General features: G+C 50.9%; 1 protein-coding gene across 1 annotated transcript in view; it reads left to right on the top strand.

Moving 5' to 3' along the window:
• The window catches only part of UHMK1 (U2AF homology motif kinase 1), a 42,416-nt gene that overhangs the window by 1,362 nt on the left and 21,047 nt on the right, over positions 1 to 20,007 (top strand). The window contains exons 2-5 of the mRNA XM_039485742.1: positions 4,394 to 4,686; positions 7,859 to 8,050; positions 10,363 to 10,457; positions 13,493 to 13,569. Coding sequence (XP_039341676.1) covers positions 4,394 to 4,686; positions 7,859 to 8,050; positions 10,363 to 10,457; positions 13,493 to 13,569 — 657 coding nt within the window. The remainder of the gene's footprint in view (positions 1 to 4,393; positions 4,687 to 7,858; positions 8,051 to 10,362; positions 10,458 to 13,492; positions 13,570 to 20,007) is intronic.

Below are 20,007 nucleotides of genomic sequence, written 5' to 3'. Positions count from 1 at the left end.
TAACCGGATCCCCTACCCTACATCCCCCTCCGACAACATCGGTAACAGGACCCCCCACCCCACTCCCCGCAGCAACACTGGTAACGGGACCCTCCTCCCCAACAACATCAGTAACAGGACCCCTCACAACATTGGTAACGGGACCCCCTACCCTTCTCTCCCCTGGCAATGTCCATAATGGGACCCCCACCCTATCCCCGCAGCAACATTGGTAATTGGACACCCCCACCCTCCCTTCCCCCCAACAGCATCGGTAACAGAACCCCTCACCCACCTCCCCTGGCAACATCCATAATGGGACCCCCTCCGACAACATTGGTAACGGACCCCCTACCCTACCCCTCCCCGACAACATTGGTAACGGATCCCTACCCTACACCCCTCAGCAACATTGGTAACGGGACCCCTCTGACCCTCCCCTCCCCAACAACATAGGTAACAGGACCCCCAACATCAGTAACGGGACCCCACCCTCCCATCCCCCTGGCAACATTGGTAACGGGACCCACCCGGCCAGGACTGGCCCCCCGGGACCCTGCACCATATCTATTATCAGGACCCCCCGGCCTCCCAGCAGCATGGCCAGGACACCCAGCACCCCCCTGCAACATGTAACCAGCACCGCCCCCACACACATCAGTAAAGGGACCCGTGGCCTGGGACTGTCCCTGTGTTGGGGGCTGGGTCTGCAACTCTTAGCCCCCTTGTAACATCAGTAAGCAGAACACCCTCTTGTGCTACTTGGTGGGACCCCTCTCATCCCCCCCGCATCTGTAACCAGGGCCCACCCTGGACCCCACCACAGTAACCAGGACCAGCTGGGGCCTCCTGCATGGCCAGGCCTAGACTCACTGTCCCTCTAATATGGGTAATCAGGACCTCCTGCCCCTCCAAGACCCCATAATTGGACCGACTGGGAACCCCTGTGCCCTCCAGCCAGGACCCCCTGCAACATCGGTAAGTTGGGACCAGGGGCGGCTCCAGGCCCCAGCATGCCAAACGTGTGCTTGGGGCGCTCTGCCGGTCTCCGGGAGGGCAGCAGGCGCCTGCGGGAGGTCCACCGGAGCCGCGGGACCGGCGACCGGCAGAGTGCTCCCCGCGGCGTGCCTCCGTGCTTGGGGTGGCAAAATGGCTAGAGCCGCCCCTGGTTGGGACACCCCTCATCTTCCTCCCCACCGCCCCCAAGTTAGACCCCATACTGTACCCCATCCCCACCGCAACATTGGTAACCAGGACCCCACCCCACGACCCGCCTATCCTACCCCCGGCAACATTGGTAATGGGACCCTCTGACCCCCTAGGCGCGCGCGCACGCGCTCTCTCTCTCACATCCACACCAGTAATCAGGACCCTTGGCACTGCCTACAAGCCAGGCCTCCATGGTCATGACCCTTCCCACAACATCCATAACCAAGATCCCACACACAACACGGGTAACTAGGACCCTACTCACGATAACTGGGACCACCTGGGGCCTCCTGCATGCCTGGACTGGGACCCCCTGCACTGTCCCCCAACATTTGTAACCAGGACCCTGCATCCCACAACCTGGACCCCCTCCAACACACACACATTCCCCCACCCCAATAACTGGGACCAGCCAGGACCACTCCTCCTAATCCCTGCAACATCTGGGACTATGCCATGACCTGGCCAGCACCTCCCCATACTCCCACCCCCACAACTTCAGTAACTGGGCTGGGACCCGACCCCCAGCACCTCCAGCTGGGACCCTATGTAAAATTGGTAATCGGGACCCCTGTTAGTCCTCCTGGGCCCCCTACTCCCACCCCCAGTAACCAGGACAGGGCTGGGACAGGACCCCCATTCCCCCCCACAACATCAGTGATCAGGATTCAGGACCCCTGCACCCCAGTCCCCCCACAACACTGCAAACTGGTGCCCCCACCTTCCGGGACAGAACCCCCAACCCCCTGTCCCTCCTGCAGCATCAGTAACTGGGATCCTTACTGCCTCATGAACCAGAACCCCCCAGGCCTACCACAACATCAGTAACCAGGACTCCCCGACCCCACTCTGCAACATCAGTAACGGGGACCCTGCCAGCCCTGGCCTCTCTCTCCTTGCACCCTCACGGCATCAGTAACAGGGACCTGAACCCTATCAGCCCTGGCCCCTCCCTCCCTGCCCCTCCACAGCATCAGTAATAGGGACCCTGGCCCCTGCCAGCCCTGCCCCCCTCCTTCCCCCTGCACCACCACAGCACATCCTCCTCTCCACATGCTACAACATCAGTAATTGGGCTGGTCCAACTGGGCTGGAACCCCCACCTACACACACATACCCCACCACAGTATCGGTGACAGGGCCAGTACTCCCACCAGGCCTGGCCCTCCCACCAAAACAACAGGGACTACGACCTTCCAACAACATTGGTAACCAGGGCCCCCTTCCTCACTAGCTCACAACTCTACCACCAGGCCAGCGGCGCTCTATCTCCAGCTATAATGTCAGTAATTGGAACGGGGCCACTTACTGCAGCATGATGTAACTGGGACCCCCTGCATAGGCTAGGACCTCCCCAAGATAGAGACTGCCACTGCAACATCGGTAACCAAGATCCGATCTCCTCCCCCCACCACCCCCATCTTTGATCCTTAACTACAATATCAGGAGCCAGGACCCAACTGCCCTGGGACAGAGATCTCCTCACCATCGCAACACGAGTAACCCAGACCCCCCAGCATTCCCTGAGATCTCCCACCAAGCCGACACACACACACACACGCGCCCCCCCCCCCCTCCCCGCAACATCAGGAGCCAGGACCCCTCCACAGCAGTGACAGAGACCCTGGATCCCCTTCACCCCTGGCATGGCCTCCCATCCCCCTCTACAATGTTATAGAATCATAGAATATCAGGGTTGGGAGGGACCTCAGGAGATCATCTAGTCCAATCCCCTGCTCAAAGCAGGACCAGCACCAACTAAATCATCCCGGCCACGGCTTTGTCAAGGCAGGCCTTAAAAACTCTAAGGATGGAGATTCCACCACCTCCCTAGATAACCCATTCCAGTGCTTCACCACCCTCCTAGTGAAACAGGGTTTTCTAATATCCAGCCTAGATCTCCCCAACTGCAACTTGAGACCATTACTCCTTGTTCTGTCATCTGCTACCACTGAGAACAGTGTAGATCCATCCTCTTTGGAACCCCCTTTCAGGTAGTTGAAAGCAGCTATCAATTCCCCCCTCATGCTTCTCTTCTGCAGACTAAACATTCCCAGTTCCTTCATAAGTCGTGCTCCAGCCCCCTAATCATTTTTGTTGCCCTCCGCTGGACTCTCTCCAATTTTTCCACATCCTCTTTGTAGTGTGGAGCCCAAAACTGGATGCAGTACTCCAGATGAGGCCTCACCAATGTCGAATAGAGGGGAATGATCAGGTCCCTCGATCTACTGGCAATGCCAGTACTTTTACAGCCCAAAATGCTGTTAGCCTTCTTGGTAACTGGGACCTCCCCCAGGCTGTGTTGGGGCCCATAGCCCCTCCCAGCAACATCTCTAACCGGAGCTCTCCTGAGCCAGGATGGGGACACCACCCTCCCTGCCCCAGCGACATCCTGATGGGGCCCCCACTGCAATGTCGGATATGGGCTGGGACCCCTTCCTGGGGAACTAGATACACCTGCTCCCCACAGCAGCCTGAGGAACTATGCCAGAGTCACTTCTTAGGGCTGCCGACCAGCCCCCTGCAGCACTGGGCATGGGAATGTCCTCTGCACAACTCCCCCACTGCAGCAGTGATAATCAGGTCAGACCAAGGACAGCCCACCCCACAACCTCCAATTACCAGCCCCAGTCCCCCACGTGGGTAGGCTGTGCTTTAGGCCAGGGTGGGATCTGAAGCTGGGGGGTGCTTTGTACCCTCCTGTGTTCTAGGGCTTTTCATCCTGCAGCATCTGGCAGATCAATGTGGAGGGGGATCTGCCCTGAGACCAGGTGCCACCTATATGGCTGCTGCAGGATGCTATGCCCTGCCTCCCTGTGCCCATGCTGGGCGGGGGAAGGGAAGAGTGATCACGTGTGCATCCAGCCTCTGGCAGAACCAGTAGGAGTTCTGAATAATCTGCTGTTTCCTTGCTTGGAGTCCACAGTGCAAATGTAGCAAGAAAAGGGTTAGCAGGCTGGTTCTGTATGCTCCCAAACCAGCCTGTTCCCTCTTCCCCTCCTCACGACGGCAGTGCAGGTGTCATGTGAGGGGAGAGGCAGGCATCAGAGGCCTGTCTGCTGGGGGATTTCCAGGCCCAGCTGAGCACATTCTTTGTTTTCAGCCTCTGTACACTCCCTCACTGATCTAAAGAGAAGCAGAACGGGTCTGATGCTCAACTTGGAGTCATTTTGAATTCACCAGCTTTGCCCTTGTCTGATTCCAGTGACGCTGTACGGCGTGTTTACCAACCACTTCTCTGCAAATGGCCCTTCCCACTGCCTCCTGCTGGAGCTGCTGGACATCAGTGTGTCAGAGCTGCTTCTCTACTCCAGCCATCAGGGTTGCTCCATGTGGATGATCCAGCACTGTGCCCGTGATGTGTTAGAAGCCCTGTCTTTCCTTTACCACAAAGGCTATGTGCATGCAGACCTCAAGCCACGCAACATCTTGTGGAGCGCAGAGGAAGAGTGCTTTAAACTCATTGACTTTGGGCTTAGCTTCAAAGAGGGGAATCAGGTTTGGAACACTGTTTATAGGAGCACTTAATTCTGTTTCATGTCACTGTGCTGTGCTCCTGTCAACTCTCTGCAGCTATGTGGATTTGCTTGGCTGGGAACATCAAGGGGCTGGTGACTCTTTAGGGGTTACCCATCTCTGTGGATCATTACTGAGCCAATGGTCCAGCTCTGTAGGAATGCAGACCCAGTCGGACCAGTGGTCCATATTGTGGCCGATAACCAGATGCTTCAGAGGAAGGTGCAGCTAGGAAGTTGTCAGCCCCTACGGTCAGTTTCTTCCTAAACCCAGACAGCTAGTGCCTGGCCTGTGCCCTGGAACATGAGCTTCTATAACTGGATGCAGATGTTCCCATTATTCATGTAAATGTCTAATCCTTCTCTTGATCTTAGTCTCTTGATACCTTGTGGCTGTGTATTCCTCAGGGTGATTAAACATTGGGTTTAAATGCCTTTTTTAAATGTGTTGCTTTTCAGTTTCACTGACAGTCCATTGTTCTTGTATTGTGCAAGAGGGCAAACGGGTGCATAAATCTACAGGCTCTCCTCTAGCATTCCTGATTTTATGTATGACCATTACCCTATGTCCCTTCTTATTCACCTCCTGCTTAACAACCCTCATCTTTTCAGTCTCTCCTCCTATGAAAATCTCACTCTCTCTCAGTTTTCACCCATCTTTTGACCTCTTTTTATGCTATGTTTGTTCCAAGATAGGGTGATGCTGTTAATGAATCCTTGCATTCTGTTTGATCTTTTGGCTGTTGCTTCACATGGAGCAGATTTTCATTGAGCTCTTTGCAAGGATGCCCTGGTTCCTTTTCCATATGCCTAGCATTAATATGGAGCCCGCCCATGCCTGCCCTCGGGGTATGGACAGTTCAGATTATTTATCCCAATGTGCTTTACCGTGCATTTATCGACACCGACTTTCATCTGAAACCATGCAGCCTCCATTCACCCAGCTCTGTTAGACCCCTTTTGGTGCTTCAGGCTTTACTTGTCTCAGCTAACTTAAACCATGTTGTCTTCTGTAAATCTCGTCATCTTCCTAGGCAGCCCCTTTTCTGGATCATTCACATGTTAAACAGCACTAGTCCTCCTAAGGAGCTGTAGGACACCTCACGGTTAACATCTGATACTTATTTACCTCTCATCCGGGACTACTTAGTTTCCTTAATAGCCTCCTGTGAGGGGTCTGTCAGAGGGGTTTTGAAGTCCAGATTGCCTGTCAGCTGGTTCTCCTTCATCCACCTTGTGGCTGACACTCACTAAGAATTGTAGTAGACAAGACGGACATGCTTTTCTTTTTCAGAAGTGATGCTGGTTTGTCCCTCTTGTATCCTGTTCATCTAGATGTTCTGTGATTCAATTATTTCAACCACTTGGCCTGGTACTGAAAGCAAGGCTCACTGTCTGTGATTGCCAAGATCACCCATTTGATTTGCTACCTTTGAGCTCTCTGGTACAGTAGCTAATTGTAATGAGCATATTTTAATTAGTGGCATGGCCAATCTGCTCTGAAGTGCTTTTGGGACCTGTGGCTGTCTGCCATGCTGTGCTAGTGACTTGTTACTCTGCCTAGCAGAATGTGTTGAGGTTTTCCCGTTGCGTTTGCTCCTCTAATTCCCTCTTAACCATCCTAATTTGCTTCTTGTATTTGGACCTTTCTGTTGGGCTGAATTTCCTAATTTTGGTGTTGGGAGCCATCCAGGCTGACCTGAATAACCTCAAGCCTTGCCATGAGAACAGATTGAAGCTGGCTTGTCCTCGTCCCACTGTCGTTTAGGTGCGTAAGTGCCTTCTGTGACCACGAGGGATGCTTGTCTGTGATTTTTAATTTCTTCACTTCTGACTCTTGGGCCTCTTTGACATGGTTCTCCTCTTTTAAATAAAAATGTCTCCCTTTCTATCACTTAAAGCTAGGGGGTGCTGGGCTCTTAGAGAGGTTCTCTGGTAAAATGAGGTTTCGACCACTTGTGTTACCAGTGATCTTGGCTCTTCCTGATGGCAGAGGTGGCTAAATTCCAGAGTTGGGAATTATATTTGGCCTATATCCTCTCGGTCTTAGCTAGCCAGTGTTATCTTTCTGCCCTAAGCTGCTGTTTAGTTGGGTGGTTAAACCTCGGCTGTGTTTTGCTTCAAACATGTCTGCACTTAAAGTGGGTGACGCGATCCTTTTATACAGCTCATATGTCAGTTTGAAGTTTACAAGCCACTTTGGGCTCCTTCAGATGAAAGGCACTTTGTGAGAATAAATCTGCAAGAGATGTACAGTCAATTAGTTGAATTGAAATGAATTCTCTTTGAATGAGTTCCTGGTAAAGTTGGCTGGCTCCGCACTTTGCCTGGAGAATTTAGTTTCAAACTCTTCTCTTCTGCTTTAATGCCCTGGCTTGACTCTAAAATTATGCTCCTGAGCAGCCTTATAAAGGCAAGGGGGCATGTAGTTTATTTCCTCTGCTGCCATCTCTCTTTTCTTTGAACAGGCATTTTACTTTCTATTCAGTAGCAAAAGGCAGAGCTATCGCTGCTGAACAGGAATTGATTGCTGCAGCTTTTTCTGACTGCGGGGGGAGAGGAGAGCTGGGAGAAAGTATATTTAAGTTCCTTGCCTGCATATTACAGATGTTTGTTTAGGATTTAGCTTTAAAATATTAGTATTTGAACAGAAGCCATTATCAGTCCTCTCTGCTCTGTGACATAAGCTGATCATGAGCTAGGCCCAGAAGTCCTCTCTGTCCTTATATATTAGTTTTTGGAGGAGCATTATGGGGACTTGACACCTTACTCTGAAGCATCTAGAATTCTCCTTGGCAGGAGACTGGATACCTGTTCAGATGGATCATCAGACTGGTCCAGGATGACACTGCTTGCATTGATATTGGTGTTCTGCCTTTCACTTTTATCTCCAATAGAAATCATTGATGTCAAAATGAGCCACTAGTTTTCCTACTGGGAGGTGGTTCTCTCTCAAAGTGTCTCACCAAACTGCTGGCTGGGCTACCAAAACAGACTGAACTTTCTAAACTTGGCTGGCTGTTTAACACCTGGAGATTTAGCAAGCTTTTGTTAAGCTGCCTATCTGGAAAGGACTCTAGAAGCTGGTATAAGGGGGTTGGGAGAGGGAAATGGCTGAATCCTAGTTCTAATATTATATGTTCCATCTTCCTTAGGATGTGAAATATATTCAGACAGACGGGTATCGGGCTCCAGAGGCAGAGCTGCAGAACTGCCTGGCTCAGGCGGGGCTCCAGAGTGAAACGGAATGTACCTCTGCTGTAGATCTGTGGAGTCTAGGAATCGTTTTACTGGAAATGTTCTCAGGAATGAAACTGAAACATACTGTCCAATCGCAGGAATGGAAGGTGAGGAAAAACTGCTTTTCGGATTCCCAAATCCAGGGTCATTGCTCATGCTGGAGAAGTTTGTGCTCCCTTGTTTTATCCTGCTTATATGATGATATTCCCAATGCCCAGAAAATGCATTGAAACCATCCCTTTAGTTCTTTCTTCAGCCTTCTTGGGAGTTACTGTTCTGGAGCACTAAAATTGCACCTTCCACAGGATGGGGATGTCTCTTTGGGGCCTGAATTCACACTGCGGGACGGGTGAAATGCTAAGGCTCCAGGACTGTGTTGGGAGCCTAGGGTCTTGTCTAAACTGCAGAGTTTTGTTGCCAAAAGGCAGCTTTTGGTGACTAAACAATGGAGGTGTACACACTGCAATGCCACTTTTGGCAACAAAACTCTTCAATTTTGGTGATAAAATCAAACCACTTCCACGAAAGGAAGAGAGCTTTTTGTGGCAAACTTAAAGCAACAAAGCATTAGTGTAGACACTGCTGTTCATTATATCACCAGAACTAGCCTCCCCCAGTATCCCACAATATCTGCTGTGATCGCTCTGTTCACTGTTTTGAACTCGACTGCCATGCAAAGCCCTTTTCAAAGCTCCAGGAAATGCTGACAGCTGAGCATGTCTGCAACAAAGAGAAAATCATTAACATAGAATGCTGTACACACACAGAGGCAGGCAGGGGCGTGTGTGTGTGTGCATGTGAGAGAGAGAGATTGCTGTGCAGAGCCAGGGAGGGAGGTGGGGGTCGATGTCGGGGATGTCCCCCTGCCTCAGGACTGGTTGCTTCCAGTGGCTGTCTGAACTTAGAGACCGCGTGCCAGCACACTCCCTCTTCCCCAGCACACACACACTTCCTCCCCACACACACATTGTCACACACTGTCCCCCCCCCCACACACACACACACACTTCAGTTGAAAAGAGGCTGCCAATCTAGCAGGATGGGCAAGTAATCTACATCATATGATGCTGTACCTGCCCCAAGAGGTATTGCAAACCCTTCCCAAGCACCCTGTGGCAAGTGGCACAGAGGGATAGCTACCCACAGTGCACTGCTCTGTGTCAATTCAAGAGCTGCTAGTGTGGATGCGCTCCACTGACACAAGGAGCATAGTGTGGATATGCAACAGTGGCTTAATTAGAGCGGCATCACTTTTGTCGACAAAAGTCTGCAGCGTAGACTTAGCCTAGATCTTGGCTCTGTTTGTAAGACTGCCAGCTTTGGTGTAACACCAGAATGGAAAGTGAAATAGATCAGTTACGTTTCTGCCAACTAGTTCAGTGGCATGGTGACAAAGCAGTAACTTTCTCTGGCTTTTAGTGCTACTCTCACAATGAAGGGCTGTTTATTAACTCTAGGAGTGTACTGAGGACAGGAGAGTGCTGCAAAGCATGTCTGACTGACTGACTCCACAGTTCTGCTCTGAAATGGTCACTTTTATTTCCAGCTCCTCTCTTGGCAGTAGGCATCATTCAGAAAGACTCCCAGTAAGGAACTGAAAAATGTGTCACAGGCCGTGCAATAAGCCCTTCCCTGTGAAATCTGATTTCCCCATGCTGCTGGAGCTGCCCAGCTGGAGGCTCCTAACTGCTAGTCCAGGCTGGGCTGGGGAGAGACAGGACTTGTCCTTCACCTGCACAGCTGCTCTCAGTGGGGAGATCAGACTTGCCTCCAAAGGCAGCACAGAAGTGAGTGTGGTACACCCTCACTCCTGCACTGCAGCAGCCGTGTAGCTGGGCTCGGGGCTTCCACCCCAGCTTCTGCCTGGGCTCGGGGCTTCCGCCTCCCATGGCTCGGGGTGCTGGTGCTTGCCCCCCTCTCTGCAGCTCAGGGTGCCCAAATTGGCCAGGACCCATGCTTTAATCTGTCACTGGCCAGTGCTAGCCTTTAGTAGCCCCTGGCTGGGGTGCTCCCACCAGCACTGGGAGATCAGACTCACCTCCACCTCTAGGAGCCACCTCCTGCTGCAGGAAGCTCCAGGACTGCTGCCTTCAGAGCCCAGCTCTGCAGGCAGCACAGAAGTGAGGGTGGCAATCCTGTGACCTTCCTACAACAGCTTTGCGACTCCCCCCCCCCCCCCCATGATCTCCTTTTGGGTCGGGACCCCCATGATTACAACAATGTGAAATTTCAGATGTAAACATCTGAAATTGTGAAATTGACCAATTTGAAAACCCTCTGGCCATGAAATTGACCAAAATGGACCATGAATTTGGTAGGGCCCTACCCATAGGAAATGCCCCCTCAGTCTCAGAGTTTTGGTCAATGTTCACCCCAGGATTTTATTTTCCTTCTAACTCTGGCTGCTTTTACTTTCCAGACAAACAGTTCTGCCATCATTGATCACATTTTTGCCAGTGAAGGTGTGGTAAATTCAGCCATCCCAGCCTATCACCTCAGAGACCTTATCAAGAGGTATATTGCAAATAGCAAATGTTACATGTTACTCTGCGGTACATGTATGCTGATCCAAGCAGTACTGTTCTACTTGTAAACGTTTGTCTTGCATTCAGATGCCAAGGAGTCCTGCAGTCCTTGCCTAGGCTGCCTACTGTCCTGAAACTTTCCCATGGTTGTGCTGGCAGTGCAGCTCCAGGAGTGCCTGACTCTTGGTATTCTAACTACTGTGTGAGCAGGGCTGCACAGAGTGGGTGTAGAGAACATTAGTGGCCTGCCCATGCTGACACTCTCATTGTTGCCGTCCAATGGGGAACTTGTATAAAAATATTGATGGTGATGAGGCATTGGCAGCATCTCTTTAAGCCAGTAGGTGAAACATGTTTGGAAAAATGCCTTCCCTGTGATGTCAATAAGGTCCAAATAGGAGGATCTGCAGTTCCTAAGTTAGTAGAGGAGAGGGCTCAGTGCCGCTGCTGCTGCTCAGATCTTTCCCAAGTAGCAGCAGAGTAAATGGGGCTGGATGCGCTGCATCCAAGGGTGCTAAAGGAGTTGGCCGATGAGATTGCAGAGCCATTGGCCATTATCTTTGAAAAATCATGGCGATCGGGGTGGTCCCGGACGACTGGAAAAAAGCTAATGTAGTGCCCATCTTTAAAAAAGGGAAGAAGGAAGATCCAGGGAACTACAGGCCAGTCAGTCTCACCTCAGTCCCTGGAAAAATCATGGAACAGGTCCTCAAGGAATGAATCCTGAACCACTTAAAGGAGGGGAAAGTGATCAGGAACAGTCAGCATGGATTCACCAAGGGCAAGTCATGCCTGACTAACCTAATTGCCTTCTATGATGAGATAACCGGCTCTGTGGATGAGGGGAAAGCAGTGGATGTGCTATTTCTGGACTTGAGCAAAGCTTTTGATACAGTCTCCCACAGTATTCTTGCCAGCAAGTTAAAGACGTCTGGGCTGGATGAATGGACGGTAAGGTGGATAGAAAACTGGCTAGAGGGTCGGGCTCAACGGGTAGTGATCAATGGTTCCATGTCTAGTTGGCAGCCGGTATCAAGTGGAGTGCCCCAAGGGTCGGTGCTGGGGCCGGTTTTATTCAATATCTTCATTAACGATCTGGAGGATGGTGTGGACTGCACCCTTAGCAAATTTGCAGATGACACTAAACTGTGAGGAGTGGTTGATACGCTGGAGGGTAGGGATAGGATACAGAGGGACCTAGACAAATTAGAGGATTGGGCCAAAAGAAATATGATGAGGTTCAACAAGGACAAGTGCAGAGTCCTGCACTTAGGACGGAAGAATCCCATGCACTGCTACAGACTAGGGACCGAATGGCTGGGCAGCAGTTCTGCAGAAAAGGACCTAGGGGTTACAGTGGATGAAAAGCTGAATATGAGTCAACAGTGTGCCCTTGTTGCCAAGAAGGCTAATGGCATTTTGGGTTGTATAAGTAGGGGCATTTCCAGCAGATCGAGGGATGTGATCATTCCCCTCTACTCAGCACTGGTGAGGCCTCATTTGGAGTACTATGTCCAGTTTTGGGCCCCACACTACAAGAAGGATGTGGATAAATTGGAGAGAGTCCAGTGGTGGGCAACAAAAATGATTAGGGGGCTGGAGCACATGACTTATGAGGAGAGGCTGAGGGAACTGGGATTGTTTAGTCTGCAGAAGAGAAGAATGAGGGGGGATTTGATAGCTGCTTTCAACTACCTGAAAGGGGGTTCCAAAGAGGATGGATCTAGACTGTTCTCAGTGGTAGAAGATGACAGAACAAGGAGTAATGGTCTCAAGTTGCAGAGGGGAAGGTTTAGGTTGGACATTAGGAAAAACTTTTTCACTAGTAGGGTGGTGAAGCACTGGAATGGGTTACCTAGGGAGGTAGTGGAATCTCCTTCCTTAGAGGTTTTTAAGGTCAGGCTTGACAAAGCCCTGGCTGGGATGATTTAGTTGGGTTTGGTCCTGCTTTGAGCAGGGGGTTGGACTAGATGACCTCCTGAGGTCCCTTCCAACCCTGAGATTCTATGATTCAATAACTCTAGCAGCAAAGAAACTGACTTGACTGCCTGGTGCTCCAGTCATGTCACTTCCCTGCTGCTAGTGGGGGAAGCTCTGAGCAGCAGCTGAGTCAGAGCTCCCATGGGGAAGAGGACCTAAAAACAGAGGCTGGGAGAGGGGATAGAAGTTTGTCCCGGAGAATCCAGTGTTGTGAGCCCCAATGATCACAGCTTTCCCCAGAAAGTTCTAGGTCACCGTGGCACGGTCGCCTGCCATCCCGTAAATGGGAATATGCAGAGACTTTTCAGAGAACAGCCATTTCACTGTGAAAGGGTAGACTCTGGAGCAACCATAGGGCAGCATCTGTAGGAGAATATTCAATCATGGACCTGTAGCTAGAAATGTTTATAACTGATGGTATAAATGAAACCACTCATCAGCATGGCAGTGCTTAAATCTAAGGCTACGTCTATACTACCCGCCCGGGTCGGCGGGTAGCATTTGACTTCTCGGAATTCGATATATCTCATCTAGACGCGATATATCGAACTCCAAACGCACTCCCGTCGACTCCGGAACTCCACCACCGTGAACGGCGGTGGCGGAGTCGACGGGGGAGCCGCAGACTTTGATCCCGCGGTGTCTGGACGGGTGAGTAGTTCGAACTAAGGTAGTTTGAGTTCAGCTACGCTATTCACATAGCTGAACTTGCGTACCTTAGTTCGACTCCCCCCCCCCCACCCCCTCCAGTGTAGACCAGGCCTAAGTGTTGCTTTCCAAACTCAGTTTTGGTAGAGGAGTCTGGAAAAGTTTCTCACCAAACACTCCTGTAATAAGCCCTTTAAGGTGTTTGTAACGCCTAAATTCTCAGACTATGGACAAAAGAGTGCCCAGAAATCCCACGTGTGAGAGTGCTGTAAGGGGGCAGATGTGCTGTGGGGTTTGTACATAAAGTTCCAGGCTCACTTGAAATGCAGATCTCATCACTGCCTTTGCTGTGGGGATGCTGTGTGCAAAAACATAACATCTCCCTTTGTCTTCTAGCATGCTTCATGATGACCAAGCGAAAAGAGTCACTGCTGCAAAGGCCCTGTGCAGCCCCTTCTTCAGCATTCCCTTCGGTAAGTGGTGTAGTTCCATCCTCCTCAGGCTTCTAACATCGAGGGCAAGGAGCCCTTGTGTCCAGCCGGAATTGTTTTGCCCCTGAGGCTTTCTTCACATATTCTCCCTGGGTTGGTCTTTTGTGCCTGATGGCAGCCACCGGTCCTCTGCAGCACAGCTGCTACAAGCTTGCCCATGCTTCACCCTGTGCACAGGGTCCGACTGTGGCCTGTCTCCCTAGCTGGAGGCCACAAAGTGTTGGTCTCTCTCTAGAAGGGCAGGCAGGCGCTTCTCACAGATTCTGCTTAACTTAGACAAAACCAGCATTTACTGACCATATTAGGGAACAAAGAAGAAGGGTAACCAGTAATATGTGCCTGTTATGGGTACTATAAAAAGCCCTTTCGGATAGCCTTGAGCTCTAGATGCCAGGGTAGGCAAATAGGTTACCTTGTTCCCCACTTAGGCCTGGTCTACACTAGTAAATTAGGTTGGTATAACTACATCGCTCGGGTGTGAAAAATCCACAGCTTCTGAGCAATGCCGTTAAACCAAACTAACCCCGGCGCAGTCATTGATGGGAGAATTCTCCCACTCTCTCGTAGAGGTGGATTACCTACATCAGTGGGAGAAGCCCTTCCATCGGGGCGTAGGTAATGTCTTTACTGTACTACAGTGGCGCGGTTGCAGCATTTTAAGTGTAGACAAGGCCTGAATATAAATCTCGGGGCTTTTGAAGCACCGTGGGGGGAACGGGGGGAGAAGCTGTCTGACAGTGGCTTCTGTTAGTGCCTCATCAAATTAAGCTTGTTAGCAGCTGAGCAATGTCAGTAAACTGTCCACTGAAGGCAGCAGTGTGGTCCAGTGGATCAGGCATGAGTGGGAGTCAAGTCCTCCTGGGGACTACATAGCAAATCACACTGCATGCTGGTGTTGGGGTCACTGCGTTGCTCAGTCAGTACTGCCCCCTTGGATCCAACAGTGAGATTTCCTCTTCAGTTGAAATGGAGAGGCCATCTGCGCCAAATCGCACGCTGGGTCACAAGCTTCCAGCTGGAGAGAAGTCGAGAACACCCCTGCCTCTTTGGAGTCTTGACCCTCCCTATGTTGTGTCCAATTCCCTGCCTCAGCCACCACCCCCCACCCCTGGAACGTCTGTCAGTCCCCCCAGGAGCTGCACACATGGCTTTGCATTCTGCTGCTTTAGCTCTTTAGGCAGCACAGCTGTACCCCTTATTCATTAGTGCCAGGGTAAATTATTAGCAGGTGTGGAGACTCTCACCTCTGGGCTGGCAAGTGGCTTCTGCTGAATCTCTGCAGCTTTCCCTGAGCTGTGTGATGTGTGGGATGGAGAGGCTTGCAGAAAAGGAAGCTTCTCAAAGCTCAGAGTGGACCTGGAACATAAGAACTGCCATACTGGGTCAGACCAAAGGTCCATCCGACAGTGGCCAGTGCCAGGTGCCCCAGAGCGAATGAACAGAGGAGGTAATCATTGAGTGATCCAACCCCTGTCACCCATTCCCAGCTTCTGGCAAACAGAGGCTAGGAAGACCATCCTGGCTAATAGCCGTTGACGGACCTGTCCTCCATGAATTTATCTTGTTCCTTTTTGAACCCTGTTATAGTCTTGGCCTTCACAACATCCTCTGGCAAAGAGTTCCACAGGTTGACTGTGCATTGTGTGAAAAAATACTTCCTTTTGTTTGTTTTAAACCTTCTGCCTATTCATTTCATTTGGTGACCTCCTAGTTCTTGTGTTGTTTACTCCTCGTAACACTTCCTTATTTACTTTCTCCACCTCAGTCATGATTTTATAGACCTCTAGCATATCCTCCCTTAGTCATCTCTCTTCCAAGCAGAAAAGTCCCAGTCTTATTAATCTCTCCTCATTTGGTGGTCATTCCATACCCCTAATCATTTTTGTTGCCCTTTTTTTGAACCTTTTCCAATTCCAATACCTCTTTTTATGCAGCATGCAATATTCAAGATGTGGATGTACCATAGATTTATATTGAGGCAGTATATTTTTATTTTATGATATTCTTATTATCTATCCCTTTCCTAATGATTCCCAACATTCTGTTTCCTTTTTTGACTACCACTGCACATTGAGTGGATATTTTCAGAGAACTATCCACAATGACTCCAAGATCTCTTTCTTGAGTGGTAACAGCTCATTTAGATCCCATCATTTTATACGTATAGTTGGGATTATGTTTTCCAATGTGCATTATTTTGTGTTTATCAGCATTGAATTTCATCAGCTATTCTATTGCCCAGTCACCCAGTTTTGAGAGATCATTTGGAGCTCTTCGCAGTCTGGCTGGGACTTAACTATCTTGAGTAGTTTTGTATCATCTGCAAATTTTGCCATCTCACTGTTTACCCCTTTTTCCAGATCATTTATGAATATGTTGAATAGGACTGGTCCCAGTACAGACCCCTGGGGGACCCACTATTTACCTCTCTCCATTCTGAAAACTGACCATTTATTCCTACCTTTTAACCAGCTATCAGTCCATAAGAGGACCTTCCCTGTTATTCCCTGACAGCTTATCTTGCTTAAGAGCCTTTGGTGAGGTACCTTGTCAAAGGCTTTCTGAAAATCTAAATACACTATATCCACTGGATCCCCTTTGTCCACATGTTTATTGACCCCCTCAAAGAATTCTTGTGGACCTTGGTAGAACACCTTGGTTTGTGAGGGCTCAGGCCAGTAGCTTCATTCGAGCTGGCAGTCTTGGGCTGAGGACAGCTGCTCTGGGCAGGCTCAGTGCCTGGCTGGTTGGGGAGCATGTTCACACTTTCCCTGTTTTGTGGGGGATTTGGGTTGCATTTGAAGTAGTATCTCCCCAGCTAGCTGGGAGTGCTCTGCCTAGCAGACTCCTTGAGCCAGGGCTCCTCCCACTTTTAGAGAGTACAACTTCTGCATCTCAGGGTCATTTTTGGCCCTTTCCTGCTGAAAGACAGCGGCAGGCTCTAGATGGCTCTTCTGTCCACCTGCCCCCGAGGGCATTGAGGTCAGACTGCGCAACAGCTCTTAAGCCCAGAAGAATGAAGGCATGTGTATGTGAAGGTTCGGGCCTTTGGGAAGGCAAGGAGCTCTGATGCATTGACACTAGGGCATTGTGGTTAAAGCACTGGACTGCGACCCAGAGGATCCAGGTTCGGTTTGTGGCTGGCCAAAGGTTTCCTACGGCACCTTGGGCAAGTCTCGTAATTTCTGTGACCAGTTCTCCTTATGTAAAATGGGGCTCATACTTCAGAAGGATATAGCTATAACTGCTTGCAGCACTACAGCTCTAGGGCTGTGTAAGACCTAGTGTAGGCTCATAGCGTTTTAAGGCAATTAGGACCCTTTGGGCTGCCCACCTGATAACACAGGCCATACGGTTGCGCTAGAGCAGATCTTTTAGAAGGCCATCACTTAGTCATGCTCTAAAGACTCCAAGTGCAGGAGACCCCAGCCCAGCCCGTGTAAGTTGTTCCAGTGGCTCAGCACCTGAGGTGTTTCAAAACACTTGTCATATTTTCAGTTTGAAATTTAGTTATTTCCATTTCCAGCTGGAGAATCTTGTTCTGCCTTTTTGTCAGGGCCGGCTCCAGGCACCAGCAAAACAAGCAGATGCTTGGGGCTGCACATTTCTAGGGCGGCATTCTGGCGCCGGCCATCATAGGTGCCGACTCCGGGGCATGGGGAAAAAGTGCCCTCGCCACCCCAGCTCACCTCCACCTGCTCCCCCGAGCGCTCCGCCGCCACTTCTCTTCTCTCCCCTCCCTCTCAGGCTTGCTGCGCGCGAAACAGCTGTTTTGCGCAGCAAGTCTGGGAGGGAGGAGAAGCCGAGCGGCGGGCGCTCGGGGGAGGCGGCGGCGGTGGAGTGGAAGTGAGCTGGAGTGGGGAACATTTCCTCTACCCCCCCGTTACTTCCTGTGCCCCACCACCCTAGCTCACCTCCGCTTCGCCTGCTCCCCTGAATGCGCTGCTGCTCTGCTTCTCTGTCCTCCGTTGTCTGAGGGACTGGGGAGAAGAGGAGCGGCGGCACATCGGGGGGAGCAGGCGGAGTGGAGGTGAGCTAGGGTGGGAGGTCGTGGGGGCCCCCAGGAAGCAATGGGGAGGGAAATGCTGCACGCCCGGGGGAGGAGGCGGGGCTAGGGATTTGGGAAAGGGGTTCAGAAGGGGTGGAGTTGGGGAGGGGCCGGGGGCATGAAAAGGGGGGGGGGGCGGCCAAAATTTTTTTTGCTTGGGGCGGCAAAAATCCTAGAGCCGGCCCTGCTTTTTGTCTGCTAGATTAAAGAACGTGCTGCTCTCAGGAGTCTTCTCCCTATGCAGGGTTCATCTACGCTGCACTGAAAAACCTACAGCACTGAGTCTCAGAGCCCAGGTCAACTGACTCGGGCTAAAAATAGTAGTGTAGACGCCTGGACTCTGAGACCCAACCATCTCATGAGATTTCTTCAATAAACTAGACAACTATTAGGTCGGCTTTCCAGACCTCAGATTATCTTTGTAGCTCTGTTCTGAACTTCTCCATTTTGTAGCATCCTTTTTTGAGGTGTGGACACCAGAACTGGATGCAGTATTCCAGTATGGCTTGGTGCCATAGAACATGAGGTGGTCCAGGGCTTTTGCGTTGTGTCAATGTAGAAAAGAGACTGGCACACCTACTGAGGCCGCCTGGCAGGTTGGCGCCAAGCAGCAGAGATGCTCCATCACAGCAGCGTTACTAGGCTCTAAAGTGGTGAGCCTCTGGAGAAATGCCCAGGGGCTGAGGCCTGAGCTGTCTTCTGAGAAATCTGGTAGCTATAACCATTTAAAGCATCATGCTCACTTCCCCAGGCTCTGAGGTGCCCACCAGCTGAGGCTTTTCTAGCCACAGCAGTGGTACAATGTCCTTTGAAGTGCTGGACAGTGGGAGGCAGCACGGATACATCTGTGGTCATCCCGCCAGGCTGTGTCCCCCTGCATACCAGCCAGGCTGAGCTACAGTAATGACTTGACAGGAGAAGTCAGATGAGCCCCTAAGAGCCAGGTCGCTGCACCCAGATCTGTCGGATTCTGCTCTCAGATGAGCATGGAAAGCAGAGATGCAAGGCTTTCCAGCACCAGGAAACAGGCTGCAAGAAATCCACCTTCCCTGGGCCACCACCACATGGGAGCTATGTAACCTCTCCAGGAGTCTAGACCAGTGCATATCTCATTAACAAAGCAACTGAACAGCCCTGGGTCCCATTTCAATCGGTGTGTAAGTGGCAGCTCTTCACCATCAAAACTCCTGGTGCCTGACTCACTGAAGTCTTGGGCACCATGTGGAGGCAGAGTCTCCTGAGAATGACAGCAATGGGAGTCCAGGAGGGCATGGTATTGAAGACTTCACAATTCTTCCTGTTGGGGATTTCCTTTGCTTAGTGAAGCACAGACACTCGCAGTCTGGAATTAGGAGTTGCATTCCAAAGCATTGTTCAAGGGGCTGCACATTGTGAGGTCTGCAGGGGGCCCACTTGGGATGAAGCATTGAAGATTTCAACCTGGGAATGTCTTAGGCTTGGTGTTTGATGCCTTTGTCCTATTGATGGAGTAACAGAAGCACCCCTTCCCCACCAAGACACTGACTCAGGATAGTAGACCAATGAGTTCTTCCATGTCCTGGTGCCATGCAGGGTGAAGTTTTAGGAGTATGTGTGTCTATGTTGCCTTGGGTCACTGACAGAACTCCAGGAGGACCAGCAACTCAACAGTCCGCTCCCAGTGCTGTTTTACCCAGTGACCACTCTGTCTTCTGGGATCACTGTGTGGCTGGTAGGTCAGCGCTTCAGACTGTGATTCCTATATTGCAATTCCATTATAGCTTAGTTCCTAGCTCTGCTCCTTGTGACTGTCTGGTGGTATTCAAAGCCTTCCTCCTGTTCGCATGGTGTGAGGCAGTGCTGCAGAAGGAAGCATTGATTGGTGCTTTCTTAGAGAGTAAATCTAGAAGATCTCTTGAAGCTTTCGCTTTCACTTTTGACACAGCTAGGTCAGAGCTCCCTACAGTCCAGTTCTGCTGGGAAGTTGGCTGCACTGGGGACAGACTTGTTATCTACAATCACATTGTGATACCCTCACTCCACAAGTCAGTTCATTTTGCTGGAGCTACCTATGGGTAGAGCCCTACCAAATTCACAGCCATGAAATCTGGTCTTTTGTGTGCTTTTACCCAATACTATACAGATTTCATGGGGAGAGACCAGCGTTTCTCAAATTTGGGGTCCTGAGCCAAAAGGGAGTTGCAGGGGAGTCACAAGGTTATTTTAGGGGGTCATGGTATTGCCACCCTTACTTCTGTGCTGTCTTCAGAGCTGGGTGGCATACCATACCATGCTACCCTTATTTCTGTGCTGCTGCTGGCAGCGACTCTGCCTTCAGAGCTGGGTTCCCAGCCCCTGCAGCCACTCTCCAGCTGCTCAGCTCTGAAGGCAGC

The sequence above is a fragment of the Mauremys reevesii genome, linkage group 8 (genome assembly GCF_016161935.1).
Source record: "Mauremys reevesii isolate NIE-2019 linkage group 8, ASM1616193v1, whole genome shotgun sequence".
In the NCBI taxonomy this organism is placed as follows: domain Eukaryota; kingdom Metazoa; phylum Chordata; order Testudines; family Geoemydidae; genus Mauremys; species Mauremys reevesii.
The sequence above is the reverse complement of the archived record's forward strand: the minus strand, read 5'-3'. Positions and strand labels throughout refer to the sequence as shown.